The sequence below is a fragment of the Osmerus eperlanus genome, chromosome 1, assembly GCF_963692335.1.
Source record: "Osmerus eperlanus chromosome 1, fOsmEpe2.1, whole genome shotgun sequence".
Classification (NCBI taxonomy): domain Eukaryota; kingdom Metazoa; phylum Chordata; class Actinopteri; order Osmeriformes; family Osmeridae; genus Osmerus; species Osmerus eperlanus.
The window spans coordinates 16675482-16699202 of NC_085018.1; the positions used below are offsets into that span (position 1 = coordinate 16675482).

The 23721-nt window shown below is 39.5% G+C and overlaps 3 protein-coding genes and 1 long non-coding RNA gene across 7 annotated transcripts; 3 read left to right on the forward strand and 1 right to left on the reverse strand.

Annotated features, from left to right (window-relative positions):
• The first annotated feature begins 133 nt into the window (after nt 1-133).
• Nucleotides 134-8571, forward strand: ptpdc1a (protein tyrosine phosphatase domain containing 1a). 2 transcript variants are annotated; one of them, XM_062464231.1, is made up of 10 exons: nt 134-328; nt 2961-3056; nt 4081-4252; nt 4595-4675; nt 4900-5018; nt 5393-5530; nt 5634-6805; nt 6895-7080; nt 7159-7269; nt 7370-8571. In XM_062464231.1, exons 2-10 carry the CDS (start codon nt 2969-2971, stop codon nt 7502-7504), a joined length of 2202 nt encoding a protein of 733 aa, XP_062320215.1. In that variant the 5' UTR covers nt 134-328; nt 2961-2968; the 3' UTR covers nt 7505-8571. The 2 variants fall into 2 exon arrangements, with proteins under 2 accessions (XP_062320215.1, XP_062320207.1); XM_062464223.1 differs by lacking the exons at nt 134-328; nt 2961-3056 and adding an exon at nt 3451-3941.
• A 147-nt stretch (nt 8572-8718) lies between these two features.
• LOC134022601 (tripartite motif-containing protein 54-like) lies at nt 8719-14172 on the reverse strand. Of its 3 annotated transcripts, none has more exons than XM_062464266.1 (5): nt 14051-14172; nt 10231-10434; nt 9991-10152; nt 9697-9867; nt 8719-9577 (listed from the first exon to the last, which is right to left on the reverse strand). In XM_062464266.1, the coding sequence occupies exons 2-5, from the start codon at nt 10432-10434 to the stop codon at nt 8981-8983; spliced, it is 1134 nt and encodes a 377-aa protein (XP_062320250.1). In that variant the 5' UTR covers nt 14051-14172; the 3' UTR covers nt 8719-8980. The 3 variants fall into 3 exon arrangements, with proteins under 3 accessions (XP_062320250.1, XP_062320239.1, XP_062320228.1); XM_062464255.1 differs by lacking the exon at nt 14051-14172 and adding an exon at nt 12687-12792; XM_062464244.1 differs by lacking the exon at nt 14051-14172 and having other exon boundaries at nt 10231-10631.
• Nucleotides 13127-14900, forward strand: LOC134022612 (uncharacterized). The gene is made up of 2 exons (XR_009930661.1): nt 13127-13471; nt 14053-14900. It is a non-coding gene; the product is annotated as an uncharacterized LOC134022612 (long non-coding RNA).
• Nucleotides 14901-15494: 594 nt separating this feature from the next.
• wnt7aa (wingless-type MMTV integration site family, member 7Aa) lies at nt 15495-23440 on the forward strand. The gene is made up of 4 exons (XM_062464280.1): nt 15495-16074; nt 16378-16604; nt 19314-19585; nt 21220-23440. Exons 1-4 carry the CDS (start codon nt 16004-16006, stop codon nt 21697-21699), a joined length of 1050 nt encoding a protein of 349 aa, XP_062320264.1. The 5' UTR covers nt 15495-16003; the 3' UTR covers nt 21700-23440.
• The last annotated feature ends 281 nt before the right edge of the window (nt 23441-23721 follow it).

A 23721-nucleotide genomic window follows, 5' to 3' on the forward strand; every position in this document is an offset into this window, starting at 1 on the left:
AACATTATTTGTGTGTCCTACAGTTCAGGATGGATGGCGATGAATATAAATTCTTATTTCGCGCTAAAGGATGCTGACCAAACTGGGCGTAGCCACATCCATTGGGGTCAGCCAATAAAAACGATGCATTTCATTTGACAACATGTCAGGTTGCTGGCTTAGCTTGCTAGCAACTATGGAATAGCTACAGTACATTTTTTAAATTACAGTTGTAATTAACAAATGTTGTATAAAACATGGCATTGTTGAAAATACAATGTCGCTAGATAAATCACAACTGTCCAAAACGTCCCAGCGAAGGCACAATCAGAAGAAGAGAAGAATAAAGGTACTGTACTACAGCTAAGCTATTTTGTACTAGCTGCAGTGGTATCTAACGCGGTACAGGAAACTGAATGCTAGCTAGACAGCTAGCCTATAGCTGCCTTACAGAAGAGACATCATGCCAAATCTAGCAAGAAAACATCAGCCTTTCCCTAGCTTTGTATGCCTTTATCATGCCTCTTTAGCTTTATAAACTGTAGACGCAACAAATTGGACAGCAATTCATAGAAAATATTATCACGAAATAGAATTAAAGGTTATCTTAGTTTCATAGATCGCTAGATGTCTTGAATATAGACATTGGGGTTTAGTCTACAGTTGTAGCCTAGATAGTCTATCTGGTGAGCGCTATGGATGCTAGCTAGTTGCCATGGGTAGTCAGGTAAACTACATAATGAGCCACGCAAGTTTTTTTGATTGTGAGTCGATACAATGGTGAGCTGTGCTGAATGTGCACCACCATATAAAAAAAAGAGCCATGCCAGTGTTGGCGTTAGCGGGCATTTCTTGCACAAACTAATGAAGATGCCTAGGATTAGGAAAACGATGTGCTGCATGCATGCTTGGATGCAGCTCTGACTCTGACACAGCATCTAGCCAGGCTAGAAGACATTAGCCTAGAAACTTTGGAGGGATGATTTAGATTGAAAATTGGCTGGCTTTTAAAAGATGCAATGGCAATATAACATGTATTTTGCTGTGTAAATAATTATGTTAAACTAACTAAATCTTAGCATAACTTAAATCTAGTAAACCCAACTAGGACTCGTGTTTACCTCTGTTGCTTTGTCTTGAATAATAGATGAGGGGATCAGCTCCAGTTCTTCTATTATTTCAAGGCATGGTATATGCCTACTCACAGATGAATGTATCAAAGTGTAGTGCAAGTTGCAACACATTTTGTCATTCGCATTTGAATGCACAATGAACCATTTTCACTGCTGATACTGATTCTATACTGAAATTGAAGTATTCAAATGACTAAATAACTCTAAGACTTGCAAACTGTTAGACATCTTTCAAATTTAGGCCTATTCAGTAGAGCTCTGTTTTTATTTTATTGGTGGTAGTTTTGGTTAACCAGGGCTGTAAACTAATATTGTAAGCCTAATTATTCTAAATATCAAAAGTAACCTAACTAATATTCTGCTCATGAATAGTGTAAATATAGTCTTATTGAGATTGTATCGTTAATCCCCGGGCATAGAGTTATAAAATAGAGGCATAACAAAAGAGCATTGTGCGAAAAGCACTTATGGGGCATGTTTATTAACAAGCCCAGTGTTGATAGCACTCACATCCCACGCTTTATTTGACTCATTGGCAACTTCTCACCAGAAAATCTCATCACAATATCCTTCTCAAAGTCTCTCACATGCACACATATCTTCACAATGTACAGCAACAACATACTGGGCAAACAGAGCATATGTCCAGTCGCTCTGGATAAGAGCGTCTGCTAAATGACTAAATGTAAATGTAAAGCATGCTTTTGGATGGTGATGTGGTAGTCCATGAGTAAGACTTTATTGTGGAAGAAAAAAGAATGGCTTCATTATTATCAAGGACAATTTGGTGTTGAATTTCCACTTGGAAAGACTGACAACTGATTGAATGTTCTGAAGTGGTGTTCAACCTCTGTCCATCTCAATGAACTGAAGTATCAGTTATCCGTATTAGTGTATGTTACAATGTAAATTAGGTCTGAAAACTCTGCTCTACACCCTTAGTGTTCTAACTTTACAGCATAAATTAACCATTTGCTATCCAATGCTTGTTTCAATAATAATAAGTAGGCTAAACCTCAACCAGCTCTTGACCTGTGAAACTTTGATTCAAGGCTTTAGCATAGCTGTCAGATTGTGGTAGATTGTATGTGGGCTTGAGTAAAACATCTATTGGCCTGTTTGACTAGAATAGGCCAAGGCTACATCATGCACCTGCTTCCCACTCATATCTAAATTGTTGCCTATAACCTTAGTCCATGAATCTCAGCCTGTGCTTTTTTCCCCAAGGAACCATCGTCAGTAGCAAAGTTACATTTGGATTGGTGGAGTCAGGTGGCTGAGCGGTGAGGGAATCAGGCTAGTAATCCGAAGGTTGTCAGTTCGATTTTCGGTCATGCCAACTGACGCTGTGTCCTTGGGCAAGACACTTCACCCTACTTGCCTCGGGGGAATGTCCCTGTACTTACTGTAAGTCGCTCTGGATAAAAGCGTCTGCTAAATGACTAAATGTAAATGTACATTTGCTAATGTACATTTCTAAATGGCCTGGTTGTCTAATGGTGAGCATAAGTGGGAACTCTGCTTCACCAGTAAACTGGTGTGTGGTTTTGTAACACAGCACTTCAACCTAAGATCCACTCCTAGCTCCCACCGCCCCTGCCATGCCCCACCCTCCTCCAGTCCCAGAGGTGCATTGGGACAGGCTGTGACACATGAGCCTATGACATGGTACCTCACTTAACACATTTCTCTTTCCCCTGTGGGCCTTCCTGCCGAGCAACAGCCTTCATGATCCTAACAACTCATTTGTGTGCATCCTTCATTGTTTGCTCTTATCATCGGTTAGCTCCTTCTTGCTTCAATTTTTTTGTTGGCTTCTTTTGACACCATGTTTATTCACACTTTCAGAGCCTGCCATGGCAGCTGGAGTCAGCCTGCTGAGTGACCTGCCTTACTCCTCCAGTGAAGCCTACAGTGGAGAGCTCAACATTGAAATGGAACCAGGTAACACAACTTTGATTCTAAAGTATCTGTCTATCCATATTATTGATGTGTTATGCTATATTACACTTGATGCCTTGTTAAATATAAACAAAAGCTAGACTGAGCAATTAAAGATAAGATGTTAGCTCAAATAGACCAGCCTTATTTAGGTCATGCCGTGTTTCAGTGAGCTAGACTACACAATTATTATTCATTTTCACAGAAAAATATATTTGTTAGGCCTCTGAACTCTTTGACGTTTTTAGATATCTATCTGAACTGCATGTCATTGTGCTCTTTGAGTTACATAAAGCACTTGATCTAATTGTTGATCAGATGGAATACTGAGGAAAAAAGGCTTAGGTCTAATTAGATGCCCATTTTGTGTTTAGTCAGAGTGTTACATAACTACATGCCCTTTAGAGAAATGGATCTCAGTGTTATATCCCTTCATAATGAGTCCATCAGGGTGTGTATGCACGACAAGGTCCCACACAGCCACCCACTGATGACTTAGAAGTTGGTTGTCATGGCGACACTTCAAAAGCAACTGCTGGACCGATGGATTGTATTCGCCTCTGGTGCCTCTTTTGCGGCAATAGGCAATTGTCTGTGATGATTCACTGCTGAAAGAGAGCTCTTGGAACTAGTAGATAGATCGGGCGCTGTCACAGTCAGAGGCAGGACTGGAGCTCAGAGAGATGCAGCAACCTGGCAGAGGCTCTTCAACTGGAGGTGTGTTGAGCAGCATCAGGAAGAGCCGGAGACACTCTGCGTCAGATGTCCTGCTGAAGGTCCTGCAGCGCAGACGGAGCTCGGCAGTGGAGATCCTGTCCTCGTCCTCTCAGAGGGTGATGGTGGCCGTCAGCATAGCCGGGGCTCGCACAGACCCCAAGGGCAGGAGACGTAATGACGCCATGACATGGAGCTCATTTTCCGTCCTTTTAATCTATTAGCAAAACATGAAGGTGGGCAGGTCCTATAGGAAAAATGTGTTGCGGTTGTTTGTGGTAACATGCGCTATGCTTTTGTTTTTGTTCTTCAGTCAGCACAAGGGTGCCCACAGCCAAGTACACCAAGGTGGGAGAAACACTGAGACACGTCATCCCTGGTCATATGCAGTGCTCAATGGCATGTGGAGGGAAAGCCTGTAAATATGAGAACCCCTCTCGTTGGAGTGATGAGGAGCAAGCCATTAAAGGCCTGTACTCATCCTGGTAAGATGCACTCTTCATATCCTGTATAGATGTTATTCTCTGTTTGGCATGTGTTTGTTTTATGTGATTGTTTTACATTGCTGTGCTCAACTATACTGCACTTGTATAGCAGCCCGGGTGTCATGGCTCGTATGTACACTTAAGTCCTGATCAATAAGTAAACAGAAAAAAAGTCAATACCTGCCTGACAAAAGCCTCTTTAGTAACATAATGTGTCTGTAATTAAATCTTAGCTACTTTGTTTATCATGTTACCACTGTCTTTTGGTATAACAATGACTTGAAACATTCCTGTTAGGCTTCCAAATGCACATCTTTAACTATGTTGTTTTTTCCACTTCAGGATTACTGACAACTTGCTTGCTATGGCAAGGCCTTCCTCTGAAATTATAGAAAAATACAGCATCATTGAACAGTTCCAAAGGTATTTTCACCCATCTTGTTGTATCTGAATAACTATTCTCTGTAAAAACCCAGATTTGACAGATTGAGTTAATACATATATATATATATATATATATATCAGTGGTTAACAGCATGTCTTTCTTATGACCCTGTAAATGTGTGCTGAGTATTTTGTTGGCCCCTGGATTGTTCTGTATTTAGCCAGTGACTATCATGCTGACATTGACATTTATCCGTGCTCAGGTGTGGCTTGAGGACGGTAATTAACCTACAGCGCCCAGGAGAGCACGCCAGCTGTGGTAACCCCGTAGAGCAGGAGAGCGGATTCACCTACAGACCTGAGACCTTTATGGAGGCTGGCAGTGAGTATCTCTCTCGCTTTCTATCTTTTATTCAGATTATTTTTCTCACTTACCGATACAGTTACAAACATTTTATTATTTATTATTTCTCAAGGTTCACACTGAGTACTTCTTTTATTTGACACACCTAGGAATTATGCATGTGCTTGTTAGTCCTTTGTGGGATCCTTTATATGCATCCTTTGCTTGACAAGCTCTTTTGAGACCTGTTGAATGACCTAACTATACCTACTTTAACGAGGCTTCTTGTCACTCTTGAAGGTTAAATATATTTTCCTTGGATGGATTCATATTTCATGATCACTCTTCAATCAATTCATCATAAATTCCTGGACCATTATGAAACACTTATGTGTAATCTTTTTAATTTACAGTTTATTTTTACAACTTTGGATGGAAGGACTATGGAGTGGCATCTCTCACTACAATCCTAGACATGGTAAAGGTGATGTCCTTTGCAATCCAGGAAGGTAAAATGGCTGTCCACTGTCATGCTGGGCTTGGAAGGACAGGTTTGTAAAATCCAGCACAATATTGTAATTGTTTTAAATTAGAAATTATAGTCTTTTGATAATGGTTATGTTGTAGTGAATGATGGCATGGACCTTGTTGTAGGTGTCCTGCTGGCCTGTTACTTGGTCTTCACGTCCAGGATGAGTGCTGATCAGGCCATCCTATTTGTTCGAGCCAAGAGGCCAAACTCCATTCAGACCCGTGGTCAGCTGCTTTGTGTCAGGGAGTTTGCCCAGTTCCTTGTTCCCCTCAGAAGTGTTTTCTCCTGTGCCGAGCCCAAAGCCAATGCTGTCACTCTATCCCAGTACCTTACTCGCCAGCGCCACCTGCTGCACGGTTATGAGGCACGGCAGATGAAGAACTTGCCAAAGATTGTGCAGTTGGTCTGTAAACTCCTCATGGACATTGCAGCTAACCGGCAGGTGGTGGAAGAGGAGGTGTTGGAGATCCCAGACCTAACGGCTGAGGTGGAGAAGACGGTGTCCCAGCAGGCCATCCAGCAGCTGGGAAAGGAGATGAGAGGGAAGGGCATCCCAGTGCCTTCACCCCGCCCATGTGGCCCACTCACCCTCCATGCACTACACCCTGAAGCCCTCCATGATCAACCTCTATTGAGTGACAATGATCTGGACCCGCTGTGGAGGAAGCAGAACGTAGGCAGGGCCCTGACACCTCTTCAACCCAGTAAAAGAAGCCTTAGTTACAGCGACTCAGCACTGTACAAACAAGGCCCCAGACGGAACCGGTCTGGGAGCCCTCTGACTATCCAGAAGGCATCAGCCAATCTCACAAACAAGCACTATCTATCTCAGAATAACCTGCCATCTGTTGACTCATCCATATGTCCTGCGCAGCCCCTTTACAACATCCCAAACCAGGACCCTCTATATCTGTCCACTGGCTCTGTCACTGATGAGCAGAATAGCAAAGTGTCCCAGACCACCACATCCCCCATTCAGCGTCAAAAATGTATTCGCAAAGGACAGTGCAGTCTGTCCTTGGGTTTCTCAGAGGAAGGGCGAAATGCCAACTGGAATGCTGTACTGTCCGCCTTAAGAGCAGAGGGTAGTGTGGAGGCCAACGGGAAGACCTCAGGTGTGGATGCGTCTGTGGTCAGAGCTGAGGATGGAGAAGACAGACCGAGGCCAGCAGAAGTGCCTCTCATCACACTTCAAGCAGAGCTATCCCTGGAAACAAGACGTCTACTGGTGGCCAAAGCTCTAGCAATGGACTTGAATGATGACGACCTCAGTAACAAGGTTGCAATGTGGCAGGTAGGGTAATTATACCAAAGATAATCCCAGTTTCTAAAGATTCGCTGTGTGTAGTAGGTGTACTGTACTGTCCATATATCATCTTGCAGACTGAACTTAACAGCAGAGAGGGGGCATGGGAGAGAATGTGCATGGAAAGAGATCCCCTGGTGCTTTCCAGCCTGATGTGGTCTTGGCTTGAGCAGCTTAAAGAACCCATTATCACCAGCGAGGATGTCCAGGCCCTCAGCGACATACACTACAACCCCCAGCAAGCCCTTAATTCGCTTGAAAAGGTAGACAATGCCACATGCACTATAAATGCATTTTGCATGTTGATTGTCAACATTTGACTTTCATTTTTGGGTGTTCAGGTCCACAGACTGACCCTGCTATGTATCCTGGACTGTATGGCCCATCTACTGACAATACCAGAGGATGTTGAAGCTGGTTTTCTTAACCGTACAATTAAAGTGTTTACTAAGGTGGGTTTGACAAAATACATCTCACAAACTAGCCTATGAATATAATTGTGGGAGTCACATCCATTGATATATGTTGATTTTGCTCTCTATCTCCAAACAGAATCACACTGTCTCAGTGAATGACCAGGCCTTATATAAGACACTGAAAGCAATTCTGGTGCCAGTCTTGAACGAGCTGCGAGAGAAAGCCAAGGAGGAGATGGACTCTTTAAGCCACTGCACTAAAGCGTCCTGATCTTCCCTAATTGGTTTATTGCCACAGGAGGGACAGAAGTAAAAAAGAGGTTCTACTGTCTGGATGTTCAGAACTTCTAAAAAGAGTTTGGTTATGACTAGATAATGATGGGCATTATTGTTAATCAACAGATTTCTCTGACATTACTGTGCTGTTTTTATGCTTTATTTATGTTTTAAAACTTAGTGATTTCTCCATCACACTGTGTATTTGTCTTTGTTTACCTAAGAACTGCCATAATGTTTACTGTGCCACAATACTTACTTCACAATTGTATTTGTCATGTCTCCTGATCCAATATGTATTGTGGGATGGAATGTTACACTTAATATACTATTGTTTGTCATAAAGTTTGATTGGAAAGAAAATCTGAATGAATATGGAATAAGATTGGGGGAAAAAAAAATATTCTGAAACTAAGGAAACATTTAATTTATTTTGAAACTTTAAAACTTTAATACGTTTTCTGTTTCGTTGTGTATGAGTTGTCTTATTTATTGATCTCTTTTCACTTGAAAAGTGTGACAAATGCAAGGTTTGCATTGTTTTGATAGTGAGTTTGATTTTGCTAGATTAAAATGCAAACATGACACACATGCTACTGTAATGCAAATAAGATGGCCAATTTTATCTGTAAAGCAATTCCAACTAAGCTTACTGTACACCAAAAAAGAAAAATATCTGAAAAGATGGAAGTATGTTTATGACATCAACCTGCCTCCACTATAGCATTTTGCTAAATGCTTTCTGCCTCTACTTTAATGGCCTGATAAACTAATATGTGCTGCTGTCTGTTTTGTAATGTGTTTATTATTAGTAACTGTTGTCATATCTAAAGATATGTACTTTATGAACACTGTAGCCTTGAAGACTCAGTTACCCTTTTCTGACCTCATTTTATCTCTGGACAAAACAATGTCATGTAGGGCTGTTGACACTGCTAATGTGCAGAAATAATTTAACAAGATCAACTTAAACAAAGAATTCATTCAAGTTCCATGTCCTATGGAACTTTTCAAGAAGCACTATTTTTTCATTGTTACATTTTGTAAATAATTTACCGACAACAAATGTCCTTGACGTGCTAAGTGTGGTTTGACATTTTCTTTTACATTTATTATGTCAACATTAAAAAACATTTAACATTTCATTCATGTACTCTTTGTATTTTATTTTATCAAAACAAATTTCTGATATCAAAAAGTTACCGTGTCCACTTTTAACTAGAGATCTGCAAAGTAATTTTGCTTGGTATGAAATTCAAGATATCTTTAATTAAACTTTGACTAGGTATAAACAGTTAATTGTGTACATCAGAGGGTACACATTCATAAAAAGATATCACACATTTGAGGTGGTTTGGGGAATTTGATCAGTATAGTAATAATAAAAAATGAAGCAGAGACAATTCACTAAATATGCTGCCTATGTATTGAATATGTTATTGAAAAGTAAGTGCCCAATTTGTTATTGTCTTTATATATCCTCCTCGTCAGAGGAGCTCTGGATCTCCCAACTCAAACTGCAGTCTTCATCACAGTTAGAGTCAGACTCAAGAGAGGTTGTTTTAATGAGCATCATATCCAAACTCCTGTAGGCAGTTAAGTCAAAGTTGGTGCGGCCAGATTTCCATGCTTTCAGATCTTGAGATATTTTCCTCATAAAGCTGCTCCTTTTCACAGTGCCCATCCTCTTGAAATCTATGCCCTTCAGGAGGTCTTCCACATACCTGCCAAGGGAAATATTTTCTCTGTAGTTGGCTGACAGATCTTTAGGATCAAGAATCTTCGCAGCCTCATAGAAGAGTCTTCTCTCTTGTTTCAAAAAGTCAGTGGGGCATTTGTTGACATCTAGGTGCTTCTTCATTACTGCATAAATCTCCTGAGGAGCACTAAGCTCTTCCTTGCCATCCTCCAAACTCTTGCATCTTATGGAGTACTCAGTGTGAACCTTGAGAATCATATTAGCCACTTTCTTCTGGATCTCCTTGATCATGCAATTGCCAAGTTTTTGAAGAAATCCCTCAATGTCCTTGGTGTTTGAATGCAGATCCCCTTTTTGCTGCTCCAAATTCTGACAAAATAAGTTTAATTATCAATTAAACATGATATAAAAACTGAACATCTTACATACATATGGGGAAGGAAGGGGGGGGGGTAATTAATAGCACATTATTACTATTTTTTTTGTACCTCAATGTGTTTTGCATTGACGTTCAGTTTGTCTTCCAGACTCTTCATCAGCTGAATAAAGCCCTTCTTTCTCTGTTCATACACATCAGATATTCTGGACACTGTGTGAGTGCTGTGATCTCCAAAAAGCTTGCAGGAGCTGCAAATAAGTGCATTTTCCTCAAGACATATCTGGAATTAAATAACACATGACGATATAATGTAGTTAGCCGTTTGATGGTGTACTCCAAATCTGTATAACAATTGTTAAATTACCAACATGTTGAGATGAAGTGAAGCGTATTCAAAACCTACCAGGGACATCTTTTCATTATGCTCAGGGCACATTTGTGTCTTTGGCACATGATTTGCCTCCTTATTTTCCAGAATCTTTCCCTCTTTAACTTTATCCAGAACATTCTCAGCAAACATATTCCTTTTCATTCCATTGATTCCTTTTTGATCCAGAGCAAATGCCTAAAATACAGTATATTATCAGAATTGACATATATTTGCAGAAAAATCCATAATAAAATGCATAATCATGTTACTTACCTTTCTGCACATTGGACAGGGAAATTTTTGGTTTGGTTCAGTAGATTTTTGAGCGACAACTGTCTCTTTTAAGCACTTTTTGCAGTAATTATGTCCGCACGGCAACTCTATGACTGGTGGGGTGAAAAGGTCCAAGCACACCGGACAGGACAGTTCCTTGCAGAGAGCTTCCATTTTATGTTCCTTTCTGTCGTCCATAAACATCTGAGTAAACATTGTACACATTATAATCAAGTGCCTTAAGATCCAGAATATTTTTTTAGTCATTTCAAAAAGCATTCTTTACCATAGCAATGTAATGTTATAATCTAAATGTTCTACTACACTCGTAATCAACAATAAGCTCCGCCCATATTAAACACCTCATGATGGAAACATGGTACATGGTAGCTATAAAAGTAGTTTTAGTGGCTTTTGTGTGACTAAATAACGACGTCTAATTTGCCTTCTGATAGCCTACAGTTAGTGATAACCCCATTGCCCCATTAAACGAATTTAGCAATTCCAAAAGTAGCTACTAGCTATATTAGTACTCTAGCAGTGGCGATTTCTTTAAGACTGCAAGGGAAGCTCAGCTCCCCCTAACATTTCAAAAAAAATCATGGTCAAATATTTACTATTGTGTTAACATTTTAAATGCGTTAGAACACGTTCATATCGAAGACGAGTTCGTTCAGAATCAGCTACATATATTAGCAGGTCGACTGACTGATTTTCATCTCATACATTCCCGTAGCGCCACAGTGCATTTCCCTGTTGAAGCTCAGCTTTCATGGACTTCAATGGGGCTGCTTTGAACAGTTTTTTTCAGTGCTTCGAAACTATACGGTCATTGGATAAATGCTGCGATTATGTCCCGCCCTGGACGCTCAGCGTCTCTGGGGTTGAATGGAGGAGTGGGCTGGCCTGGATGCTGGGCTTCCGCGTGATGATTGGAGGGCCTGTCGAAAGACTGCATCTCCTTTTGATTGACAGCGATTTTGTACTATAAAAAGTCGCTGAAGCTATTCAAGCTCAGTCCCATCACGGATTTTACAACTGTAGTTGAAAGACAAACTGCTGCAACCTATTACTTGGTATTTGCTTGGCGAAATTGCTAGCCAATTTTCATCATACATTTCATACAATTATACATCACATTCCTTGTTTCAGTTTAACCTAATTCCCATATTTCCTTCGGGTTTAAATATTTTTTGGTTAGATTGTTCGTTCATTCATTCATACAGTAGGCTAGGCTAGTGTAGTAGGGGTGAACTAGCCAGTGAACTGAAAATGTATATGATGTAGGCCGAAAACGAGCTTCCCCTGTTTGAAAGACCAGCAGCCGCCACTGTACTCTAGTACTAATATGAACTAGCTAGCCTGGGCTAGCACTGAAGTTTAAGTTTAACCCTCGTGCTGCCTTCGGGTCACATGACCCAAAGGTTCATAATGAACCATCGTTGTGTTTACCCAATTTTACCCAATACAAAAACAAATAAAAATAATTTTCTTTTAACATTTGCAATGTGGGGGGTCTGAGACAGCCCAACGGTTAAAAGAAAATGCTTCACTTTGTTTTTGTATGCGGTAAAGATGTCGCAATACGACGGTGGGTCACAATGACTGATGGGTCAGAATGACCCGAAGATAACACAAGGGTTAATGTTAAAATGTTGTGTTCGATTTGCTTCCCGGTTGACAAACAAAGTAGAGATTACTTTAAAGTGAATAATAACCCAATCTGTCTAATTCCAAAGATGTTTGATTCCATATACCGTGTTTCTTCGAATAAACGCCGCCCTCGAATAAACGCTGCACCAAAAATGAAAGTTGTGTAATAAACGCCGCCCTCGAATAAACGCCACACCAAAAAAATCTGAAAACGGTTATTTAATTGTTTAAATTCAACCCCAGTATTTATTACACATGTACATAACTTTCTGCACAGCTTTCTGTTTGAAAGCTAAGGAGTATTCATGAACGTTTCGGCATGCTGCTTCAGAATTCTACACAATGTAACGTTACGCACACCTAGCCAATGAGAAAGGGAGTTGCTGCACTCAGAGACAAACAAAGAATAGATAAGGAGGTCAGCGGTAGTAAATGAAACCTGCGTTTATAGCTGCAATGCATGATTCATTTGTCACAATGCCAGAAGTTGTCTATAGCTGCACTGCATCTACAATTCACGAAATCTTTCTTAATAATTAAACGCCGCCCTCTAATAAACGCCGCACCAAAAATGAAGTGATTTAACAAACGCCGGCGTTTATTCAAAGAAATATGGTATACATATTATAGAAACCACAAAAATCAGTATTAGTAAGTGCAACTGCGAACTTTCACTTACTAGTCTAGCAGTTAGCTCTACAGATGTTAGCAGGTTATCTAAGCTAGCGCATACAACATGTTAGCTCACGGTTAGCACAGTACAGTAGATTAGTACCAAAGAGTATAGAAATACGAGTACTTACATCACTTGTCTTCTTACAAGCTGATACTGGGCTGTCGACCTTTACTAGGGCTGCCAGGACCTGGCCAATAATTATGGACCAGCTATTTGCCAAAAAACAATAGCTCTTTTGGCGGGCTTTAATTACAGCCCAAAAGTGGAATCCTACAGTGCCAAACTGGGTGTGTTTGCTGGGTCAGTAAACATCTATCTATTATTGTGTGTGTGTGCCTATAACATTGCATATCTAAAATATATGTGTTGAATATGTGGTTAAAATAATGCAATAGCATAAAATAGACGGATAAATCGCTGACGTGCGTTGTCATGCACGTAATAGACAGCTCTGATAGGGGGAGATAACATTACACACCTGGCAACCCTGCCGATGTTTGACGGGGACGAGATTGTTTTTCTGGGAGCTAGCTAGTTTTTTTTAACCAGGTAAGCAAACAGGAAGACAAATGGTATTTCGTTTGCTGGGTAACATGCTAAATAGTCTATTGACCATGCGTTGCATCGTAATTATAATCTGTACTATCTGCGGATACAATTATCCTATCTTTGTTGTTTTCTTTATTAAAGCACACGTGAGCTAGCCAGCTAACAACATTAGCACGTTAGCAGGCTTTCTAGCTACATGTATTGGAATGCAATTGTGAAGTGAACTAGCCCGTTTACAGTTCAGCTAGCTAGTGCGTAGAATGCACGCTTAACTAGCTATGCCGCGTAGCGTGCCTAGTTTGCTTCAACATCATTGAAGTTTGGCAGAGGATACCATAAAGCTAGTAAACATTATGCATTCTGGTATGTAATCCTAGTTCAGAGACACTTTAAAATGAGTATCAGAACTTTGAGATAGCTTCACCTGCCTGCAAAATCACCTTTTTTTCGCGCGCCACATGCTCATCTAGGAATCCTGTGTGTGGGGAAACGGCCAGGTGTCTGCCAGTTAGCCAGCCCACCTAATTTAGCTAATTTAACAGTCAAACAATAGCACACGAGTGTAACTAGCTCAGTCCTAGGCACTGCTAGTACAAACCATCTTGCTCTTAAAGTTAAGTACCCAACATTCCCGCTGTCGCAGTATCGTTTGGATGCAGTTAACTAGCTAAACAAAATAAAATGTGTGTTTTGCAGACTAACGTTGGCAGCCAATGGCAAGTCGTTTGTAGTTAAATTACTAGTAGTGAGTTTTGATAGCCTGTAGTTGCAATGCGCAGAAAATTACCTATTGTATTTTGTTGATTACAGATCTGTAGATTACAGACTCGTCTTCGTCTTATGTTATGGCAGATTGCAGCCCAGCATAGACATCACCAGGTATGATAACGATTGATGTGAATTATTAATCACATTTAACATGTCTTATTTTTCTCTACTCACAGATTATGACCCCTGTCCTTGTTTTGAAATGTGGACAGACTTGAAGATCTAGTGGACTTGGGCCATTACCAAAGGATGGGGTTGTTTGCAGGCCTGGACAACATTTAAAAGTTGTTTGATGACAGAGAATGGGGTTGCACTGTGGGATGAGGTAGTAGGTTGTATAGTTTTAGGGTCACACCCACACTGGGAGATAACTATACAATCTACTGTCTTTCTCAACGTGACACTGATACTTCTGTCTCCAACTTGCTTTTAGTACTTTTGATTTTGAATAAGGATGTCCAACAATCAACTTTCAAATTATATTACATTCCTTGTTCAACCTTTATTTTTATGATAGAAGATTTTTGTGACTAAAATAGATGTTGTTCACCTCTGAGAAAGTGATGTAGGGTATCGCCTGGTTACAAGTCAGTTATTGCTTAAGCAGTGTGAGGTAGTAGATTGTATAGTTCAAGGGTAGGGATTTTACCCTTTTTAGATGATAACTATACAATCTATTGCCTTCCCTGAGAAGCAGAACATCATCTTTTCCAAACCATTTGAATGACTGCTTATGTTCTCAAAGTTGTATTCAGACAGACATGTTTATATTACAATACCATAAATGCATCTCTGCATGGTCAATGCTGATCTGCAACGGTGCATGCAAATTGGGTAATTGTAGTTTATAAATTGCTTGCATGCTAACCATTATGCCTATGACAAGACAGATTTCAGATGGCCTAAAATGTGTAGTTGTAGCTGATTTTATAGTTGGAGGAACAACCTGAAAACCGAATGACTTACTGTAGCTCTGAAAATGTAGTGAGGTAATGCAATATAAAGATATGCTGATCTTTGAAAAGACTTAATGCTTTGTTTGCTGTCATTGAATGTGTTCATGCGTTTTTAAGTAGGCGGTTTTTTGTATACAGTTTACTTCAGAAAATACAGCTGATTAATGAAGTAAAACATGTTTTATGTACGAACTCAGGCCACTGCAGTAGGTCATTACCACCTGCAGATGGTGCAATTGTAAAATATATGAGACTGCACAAACAATTAAGTATTTTTTGGACGTTCCAAAAATATAAAATAATAATACCACACTCACAACAGGTGACAAAAAAACACCAAGTTACCATAATGCATTTGAGTGCAATTTGATTAACTACGCTGTAGACCGTATGTCTTACGATGTGAATATATGTCAAATGTCAGAATTGGCCCACTGATACAAGAAATAATCATTATGATTAATGATAAACAAACTTTTTAAACCCAATACAAATGCTGTTGACGTTTTTTAACCATTTTAAGGTCCTGATGGGCAAAAGGTTGTCTTTTCAGGCAAGCCTATCAAAAGTCAAATTGATTATTTTACTCGGGAGTGGGAGGGGCCTTGGAGAGATGGAGAATAAATAAACGGTCTAGATCGGCGGAGTTATGTCCTGGTAGATGGATGCGTTTTTTTTTCTCTTCAAAAGAAACATCCAAACATATTTTGAAGTCAATTTTGATATATAAATATTAATTCATAGCTTCAAGAATCAATACTATTATATTGATATGGGTGTCTAGCCTACACTTTTCAATGGGGGATTCTGCGAATCTTTACCACTTATTCTTAAACAGGTAAATGCACCTCCAAGAAAGGCATATTTATTTGGGGAACACGCCCCAAAGACAAGGTAGATAGACACCTAGAACCTGCAGAAGTGCGGGTGAAAGCGCGCAGATTTACCTGAGACAGACATCCAATGCCACATGAACTCGAACTCAAGACCAACTCAAGGATATTTCGCGTCTATTTCAAAGGGACTTTTATTTGTCTCAAGAAATGTGGTCCTGCCGCTGATATTTTATACTGGAGTTCCCGCGTGTGACGAGCAAGACACCGGTGGATCATTGCTTAATAGAGCAAAGCATAATTATCGCAATCATATTCAAATCTAGTGGCTGAACACCATGAGTAGAAAAACACGCCGCTGGATTTTTCACATTTTTCTTTGCTTGGGAATTGTATATTTGAAAATTGGGTGAGTAGCCCGCATATTCGTACATGTTCAGACCTGATAGTGTGTAGAGCAAGAAGGTAGAAGTTAGATGGAAAACTTCGGGGGAAATTATTTTTGTGTAGACATTGGTAAAGGTTGGCCTCACCTTTAAATCACGCTTAGGCTAATCATACCCATACCCTGCAAGGTCTGCATAGGAGGATAGGTTTTTTATATATAATAAATATATATCGGCTATATCAAAATGATGGACAAATTATAACCTCCTTAATTTGCGTATGGTCTTATTCATCAGTGATCCATTATAATGTATTTATTTTACAGGGGCTTTTCGTCTGTGGTTGCATTGGGAGCGAGTATAATATGTAACAAAATTCCAGGTTTGGCTCCTCGTCAAAGGACTATCTGTCAAAGCCGACCCGATGCTATCATAGTCATCGGAGAGGGGGCTCAAATGGGGATAAACGAGTGCCAATTTCAGTTCAAACATGGGAGATGGAACTGCTCTGCCCTGGGCGAGAGAACTGTCTTTGGAAAAGAGCTGAAAGTGGGTATGTTACAGATTAATTTACGATAACCGTACATCAAATAATTACACCAATTAATTGATACACGTAGCTTGTATTTTCAACCTATATTTAATAAGTTACTGAAACATTTGAAGACCTAATTACATTGTATGCACCTGAGTCAACTCATATCCTAAATGCATAGGCTATATTTTTATGAATGATCATTCTTTGTTGGACATTGTTACTATCTACAAAGAGTTACAGAGTTGTAACTACCTAATCTTAACAAATGAATCAAGCAGTAGAGAAAGAGGCAGAGGTGTAAATGGGATCCCTATTAGAACTTGGTGGAATTTGTTACACTTTGTCAACCTTTGCTATAATGATCGGACTGCTATTGGTTACACCTGTTTAATTAGTAAGTACCAAAAAATAGGTCTTACTGCCTCTTGGTTGTCTGTAAAACATGACTTGGGGGAATGGTTTCTCAAATGACCAGATTGTCCCGGAAATAAACATAGGATTTTTTCTCTTTATGCAGTGCAATATTCATCATTGTCATCACTGTAGTCATTTAATATGGCACAAAGAAATTCTCTATTGAATTTTCCCACATTGAGACTGCATCTGTTTTTAGTCTTCTGCATCAGAGACCCAAAGGATATTACGTCTCAATCATGATCTTGTGATTGGATTCAGCATGGTGTAAAACTTAGATGTTCTTCATTAGAATTGAAAACTCTATACCTTGTATGTTCTGAATATACAAGGTAACATTTGAATGTCCATGCTACTGAATCAAATTGAAAAAGAAAAATGTCCAGTTCTTCAGGTAGAGATCTGTATGAACAAACTTTAACAAGGTTGCCATTTTGGTTAAAGTAGACCCCATACACTTGAAGAAGGGCATGCTAAATATCATTGTTTGTGCTGGTATGTTGTCCAGATGGAGGTATAATTTAGATTTGGAAAGATTGATCCCACTTTGGGATTAAAAGCATTTAAACACATCACCTTATGTTATTGGTGCTTGTGGATAACATACTATATGCATTTAAATGCTTTAGCAAAACTCAGAGTGTCTGCTATACCTATATCTTTAAATACATATTCATAATATTGTTGTTTTATCCTGTAGAACACCCCTTTTTAGTTCAGCTCAACCACTACAGTATGTGCATAAAATACTTTCCCCCTAAAAGCATAAATGCCTCAAGTCCAGACAAGTAAAATGTGCTGGGTTTATACATTAACCTTTTGCATTAGCAGATTTTGGCAAGGGAAGTTTGACATATCATTTTAAGCCACTGATTCAGATACCTTTGGAAAAGTAATGAAACTCTTGTCATAACAGAGTAGTTTTATAGCTTTTTTATCAGTTATGTTTGTGCTTTTATCTTGATAAAAGTGTACATTTCTGAACCAACACACCAGGAAAAACAACTGTCTGACTCATGGATGGGATGTTGAAGAAATCTGTATTCCAGCATCCAAACTAACATTTCTTTTAAATATGAACCCTGTTGATTGGCATCAGGTCAATCTTAGGTATACACATAAGTGATGTGTATAGTTGGATTTTTGAAGACTGCAATTGCAAGCAGGTCAGCACATACACTATTGTACCCAAGCTCCTTTGGATACTACTTTGTACAAAAAGATTATGCTTGAATCTTTATACCAATGTGTAAACATTCTGACTTCATACAGAAGCGTCACACGTCCTGTTTTTCAAATGGCGTCTTTCACTTTGAAAAACACTTATTCTACATGTTTTCTTTTCAGCACAATATATTCACTGCACTGTATTGGTCATACAAAATGGAATGTGCAATACATAATTAACAGTGAGAACATTGACTATGGTCTCTTTGGTAATTATGAAGTGAGATACTGAGTGAGATAAAGTACCTAACTTGGGGTTGGCTTGGCGTGAGGTGCCAAAATTAACAATAGAAACCACATCCATATTTTTTGTCATTAAGAGTGTTAAATGTATGAATCCAGACTATTATCAGTTACATTATACAGGAAAATCTCCCCACAAGATTGTACATTGTAATCTTTTAGAGAATGCATGTGTTTTAATGCTTTTGAAAACTGTTCAGCTTTTGACCTGTAAGGGGTATCTGTGTTTTAATTAAGAATGCTGTTGACCTGGAAGCACTGATTTATAGAGTGGAAATCAATTTTATCTGCCAGCCCATCTAGGGAGGGTCTGCATGCCTCTCAGGCTCACCTCCACAGGGTGGAACCTACTTGTGACAGAAGCTGGGACAGGGGCCAGACTGAAGTCTAAACATATACTGTAGAACTGTATAACTCCTCTGGGTTATCTCTTGAGTCACATTTGGTCATTGTAGTCCTTCAACATTTGACTATTCCTTGAAATTGCAACCATGGATCAGAAGGTCTCTTCCTAGTGCTGTGTTTGATACTAGAATGAAGGATTATACAGAGTGTGTTCAAGTTTCTTTTCAGCTTGTCTGTCCACAATGTGCAAACAAAACCACTTCTGATTGTATGTTTTAACAGCACAATGCTTAGAGCCCTCTTGGTGCCCTCATCCCCTTTTATCATTAATCTGTTTTAAGCATGCATGATAAATGAATAAAACTTGGCTCAGCTCATGTGTTTTATGATTTGGTTTGAAAGAGCTATGTCAGGTATGTAAGGAGGCTTAATACTGCCTGAATAAGAGGGTCTTGTTGTCAGAAATCATTATAAATAATTTGTTTTCTCTCCTAGGCAGTAAGGAGGCTGCGTTCACCTATGCGATCATTGCTGCTGGTGTGGCCCATGCGATAACTGCAGCGTGCACCCAGGGCAACTTGAGCGACTGCGGGTGTGATAAGGAGAAGCAGGGCTTCTACCAACAGGGCGAGGGCTGGAAGTGGGGCGGGTGCTCTGCTGATATCCGCTATGGCCTGGGCTTCTCCAAGGTGTTTGTGGATGCTCGGGAAATTAAACAGAATGCCAGGACACTGATGAATCTACACAACAACGAGGCGGGGCGTAAGGTAGGTGTGCTCTATGACTGTGCTTATTGGTAGTTCTGCAGTCGTTCTAATTATTTGAAGTTAGTATACTGTATTCAATATCAATATTATCCTATTTCTCAGAAGATGTAATTGTAGCTCATTCTCATCCCTACAGTAATTTAATAGCTTATCCCACTGTTTAACCCACAGCATAAAGCCACTTGGTCAAGTCTGGAAGTAGAGTGTAGGGGATTGTGATGGCACAAGTTAACAATTGCACCACTGTAACCTTGGTGTTGTGATTTATAATCCCATGCACACTCTTGAGCAGATAAAATTGGAGCTTGTCAGATGAAGATTAAAGAGGTCTGTGGAAGAACTTGATTGCACCTTGAATTTTTGTACTGCTAACACATTGTTAGGAGAAATAGCTAATCTATGTGGTCTTTGATGTTCTTCCACTTTACATAGATTTTGCTCCGTGTTTACATATGTATACGCCAGATAGGAATTATGTCTGAGTGGTCTGGTCAGGGGATATTGGATTAATTACTGGCATCAGTATGAGTTTTGCAGGGGAGTTGGCAGCCTGTAATTTGTTTGTTGTGCCACCTTTAATAGTGTTCCAGGTGCCAGTGCTTTAATGGCAAACTTGGTAAGTGTCTAAGAAGAATAAACAATGACCTAAAAGGTGCCATGCAAACATTGTAAAAAAAATTGACACTTCAATAACCTCTTTGAATGAAATGTTTATCCGGGAACAGAGGCATGACCAAACTAAACTAGATATGCACCCAAGGCTTCTGACAATTACCCAGGAGACTCCAGAATGTCTGAAGTCACAAGAGAGCGAGAGAGAGTGGAATAATTAAAAAGCTGGGTGAGGCTTTTGTAACATAAGAGTTCCCGCTCACTAAGAGGGTTAGCTGATGTCATTCCATGTGCTGTAAGAGATGCACCATGCAAACACTTGCCAACCAAACCTGTAGATCTAACCTTGAAATGGTCATTTAGGGCTGCCAATATCCTCATTTGAACGACACGTTTTCCGAAGTTAATTCTTGTGTCCTTTACTTGTATGCCGTTTTTGTTTTGGATTTGCAAAAGGTTTGTCTTTTAGTCTACGTAGAAAGGTAGATTACAGTGGACATGTTAAAACCATAGATTTATATTGTAAATCAAGTATTTATTGTTCATACATAGTATAAATGGGATTTATTTTAAGGATACAGCACATACAGTATAGGCAGCACAAAGAAATTGAAACATGAATCCCTGGGTTTATCTGTGTATACTGCACACAAGACTACTGTTTTAGGTACTCGACAATCTTCATTCATACAATGTTTATATCATATCCATTCTTAACACCACTCTGTATTATGTAGAACAGTCCATACAACGGGGTAGTCAGATATGTTTCAGCTTAGACCACATACCAATTGAGGCTTTGTTAATGTTTGATGGCTGTTTGTTTGAAATAATGCCATGAAATATGCAATACTACCTTCACTGTAAATTCACACTGTTCCCATGCCACGAAAAATATTTTATGATTCCCCAATTAATTTAGAAGTTCTTATGCTTTATATACTAATTTTTTAAATAGATAGGTCATAGTAATAGCCAACAGTTTCAGATCTTTTTAAATGGTCAGTTTCCCTTGATTGTAGATATTGGAGAAGAACATGAGGCTGGAGTGTAAGTGCCATGGTGTCTCAGGCTCCTGCACCACCAAGACCTGCTGGACCACCCTGCCCAAGTTCCGTCAGCTGGGCTACATCTTGAAGGACAAATACAACCAAGCAGTGCACGTGGAACCTGTCAGAGCCAGCCGCAACAAGAGGCCTACCTTCCTAAAGTTCAAGAAGCCCTTGTCCTTCCGCAAGCCCATGGATACAGATCTGGTGTACATAGAAAAGTCCCCTAACTACTGTGAGGCAGACTCTGTGACGGGCAGCACAGGAACTCAGGGCCGCATGTGCAACAAGACGGCTCAGCAGGCCAACAGCTGTGACCTGATGTGCTGCGGCCGGGGCTACAACACACACCAGTACTCCCGTGTGTGGCAGTGCAACTGCAAGTTCCTCTGGTGCTGCTACGTCAAGTGCAACACCTGCAGTGAGAGGACAGAGGTGTACACGTGTAAATGAAAATATTTATTGAACACCTATTTATATGCACATTTATTCTAGGTTTGTTTATTTGTGAGCACTCTATGTGAATGTAGTGTGTGTGTGTGTGTCTGTGTGTGTGTGTGTGTGTGTGTGTGTGTGAGAGCGAGAGAGAGAGAGGTATTTTACTTTTGACAGGGTTCTCTGTGGACATACAGTAAGAACAAGAATACCTAATACCTAAATATTATTCCTGCTCTGATCTTTGGCCTGCATCAGTCAGTGCATGTCCTATATTTGCAGTGTTTATGGCCCTCACAGGCACACACCTTTTCTGCCTGCGAACACCAGTTTATTTCAGAGAATACTATTAATTATTAATTAATTATTTTGTGCTGCTGCCAATGGACATCTACCGTGACATGAAACTGGACAGAGTTGCCACTGAGAATAACTTTGACTTGGTCCATGGCTCCAAGGACTGCTCTATGGACCCATTTGTAAACCATCGTTGGTGTGATACCTTGCTGATGTGTGGCCCATTTGTATTGGATGTCTGTATAGATTTCTGTATCATAGTTCATCAACTCTTTGGACAATTGGACCTTCTGATATTTTGCCTTAAATCTACTGAGATGTTAAAGGCAGTCATTTTACTTTTCAATCTTGTGAGTAGACTAATATTAATTTATTTAATGAAACTACTGATGTTTATCAGAATTAATTGTTGAATTAATAGTTAAAACTGGTGAAATGTACAGATGACATACACATTTAGATACAAATAATACTCTACCTTACTCCTCTAATTCTCATACAATATGTGCACAGCTTACTTTTTCCAAGATAAAACACTGGAGATGCTTAAGATGGAACAGAAATATGGAAGCTGATTATCAAGTCAGTAACAACACTTTACTTGCGAGCCAAGTCAAATGTCAGATCTCAAGACAATTGTTTGGAACAAAAATTGTTTCCATTGTTAGAAAAAGAAACACATACTTTAACTACTGAAATATGGGGTCAGAATAATTGTGGTATTAGATATTTCTGTGTTGTTGTTTTTACCCCTCTTGTTGCTGCTAGTTGTCTGGAAAATCATAGAGGTTGTAAATGACAACCCTAGTGATTCTGTTTAACTGACAACAGTGACTTAAAGCTAATTCTCTCCTACACAGCCTTAAGTATGTTTGCGCATCCAGACATTGTCCCATTGTTGACTTGGTTGATAGGATATATTTTATGAGAGATTATTTTTATATGAATTTTTTATTTATTTTGTTTCTTTGTGTAAAAAACCCTTTTATAACTGCATTCCATATCTGTTTAAATATTGACAATAGGGGTAGAGCCAGTTATGTTATGTTGATACATGCCTGTACACAGAACTCGCTTGGTTAACTGCATTGACAGAATAGGATGCTGTTACATCAGTTGATTTAAAATTTCTTCAAGTTTTACATGTAGCCCAATTGTTACCAGTGATTAGCTGAACAGATTAAGTTGGCTGACATGTTGGTAGAAATCACTACCAACAGCCTTCATGGAGTACCATCTTGTCATGGATCATGACATAGAGACAGTTTTACCAAAGACAAATTTAAATTGTCTGTCTCTATAGAGCCTATTTTACAATATGATGACACAGAAACCTTAACGGTCAGCAAATATTTGCCAAATGTGTTTTAGTACATGTTTGTGTTGTCCTATCTGATTTGACAGAATTTTGAGTCATGTTTCAAACAGTGTTAATAAATGTTGCCTCAGCAGTTTACTAGTATTGTGTGTGTCTTCAATTAATTCCCAAGTTAGACTGCTGTGTAAAATAAAATCGACCTCTTATTTACCATACAATGTCGAAACAGTACAGGAATCAACAAACAAATGTGGTATTAAAGTCTAGTCTGTAGGTCAGTACTAGATAGAGTGAGAGGGAGCAGTGATGAAAGTGTCCCAGTCTGGGCCTGCTCCTTCAGGAGGACTGGGAGCTGCAGTGGGATGGATTACTCTGACATCTGCTTCATTCACTACTCACTCTCGTTGCTACAACAACTGCACTGT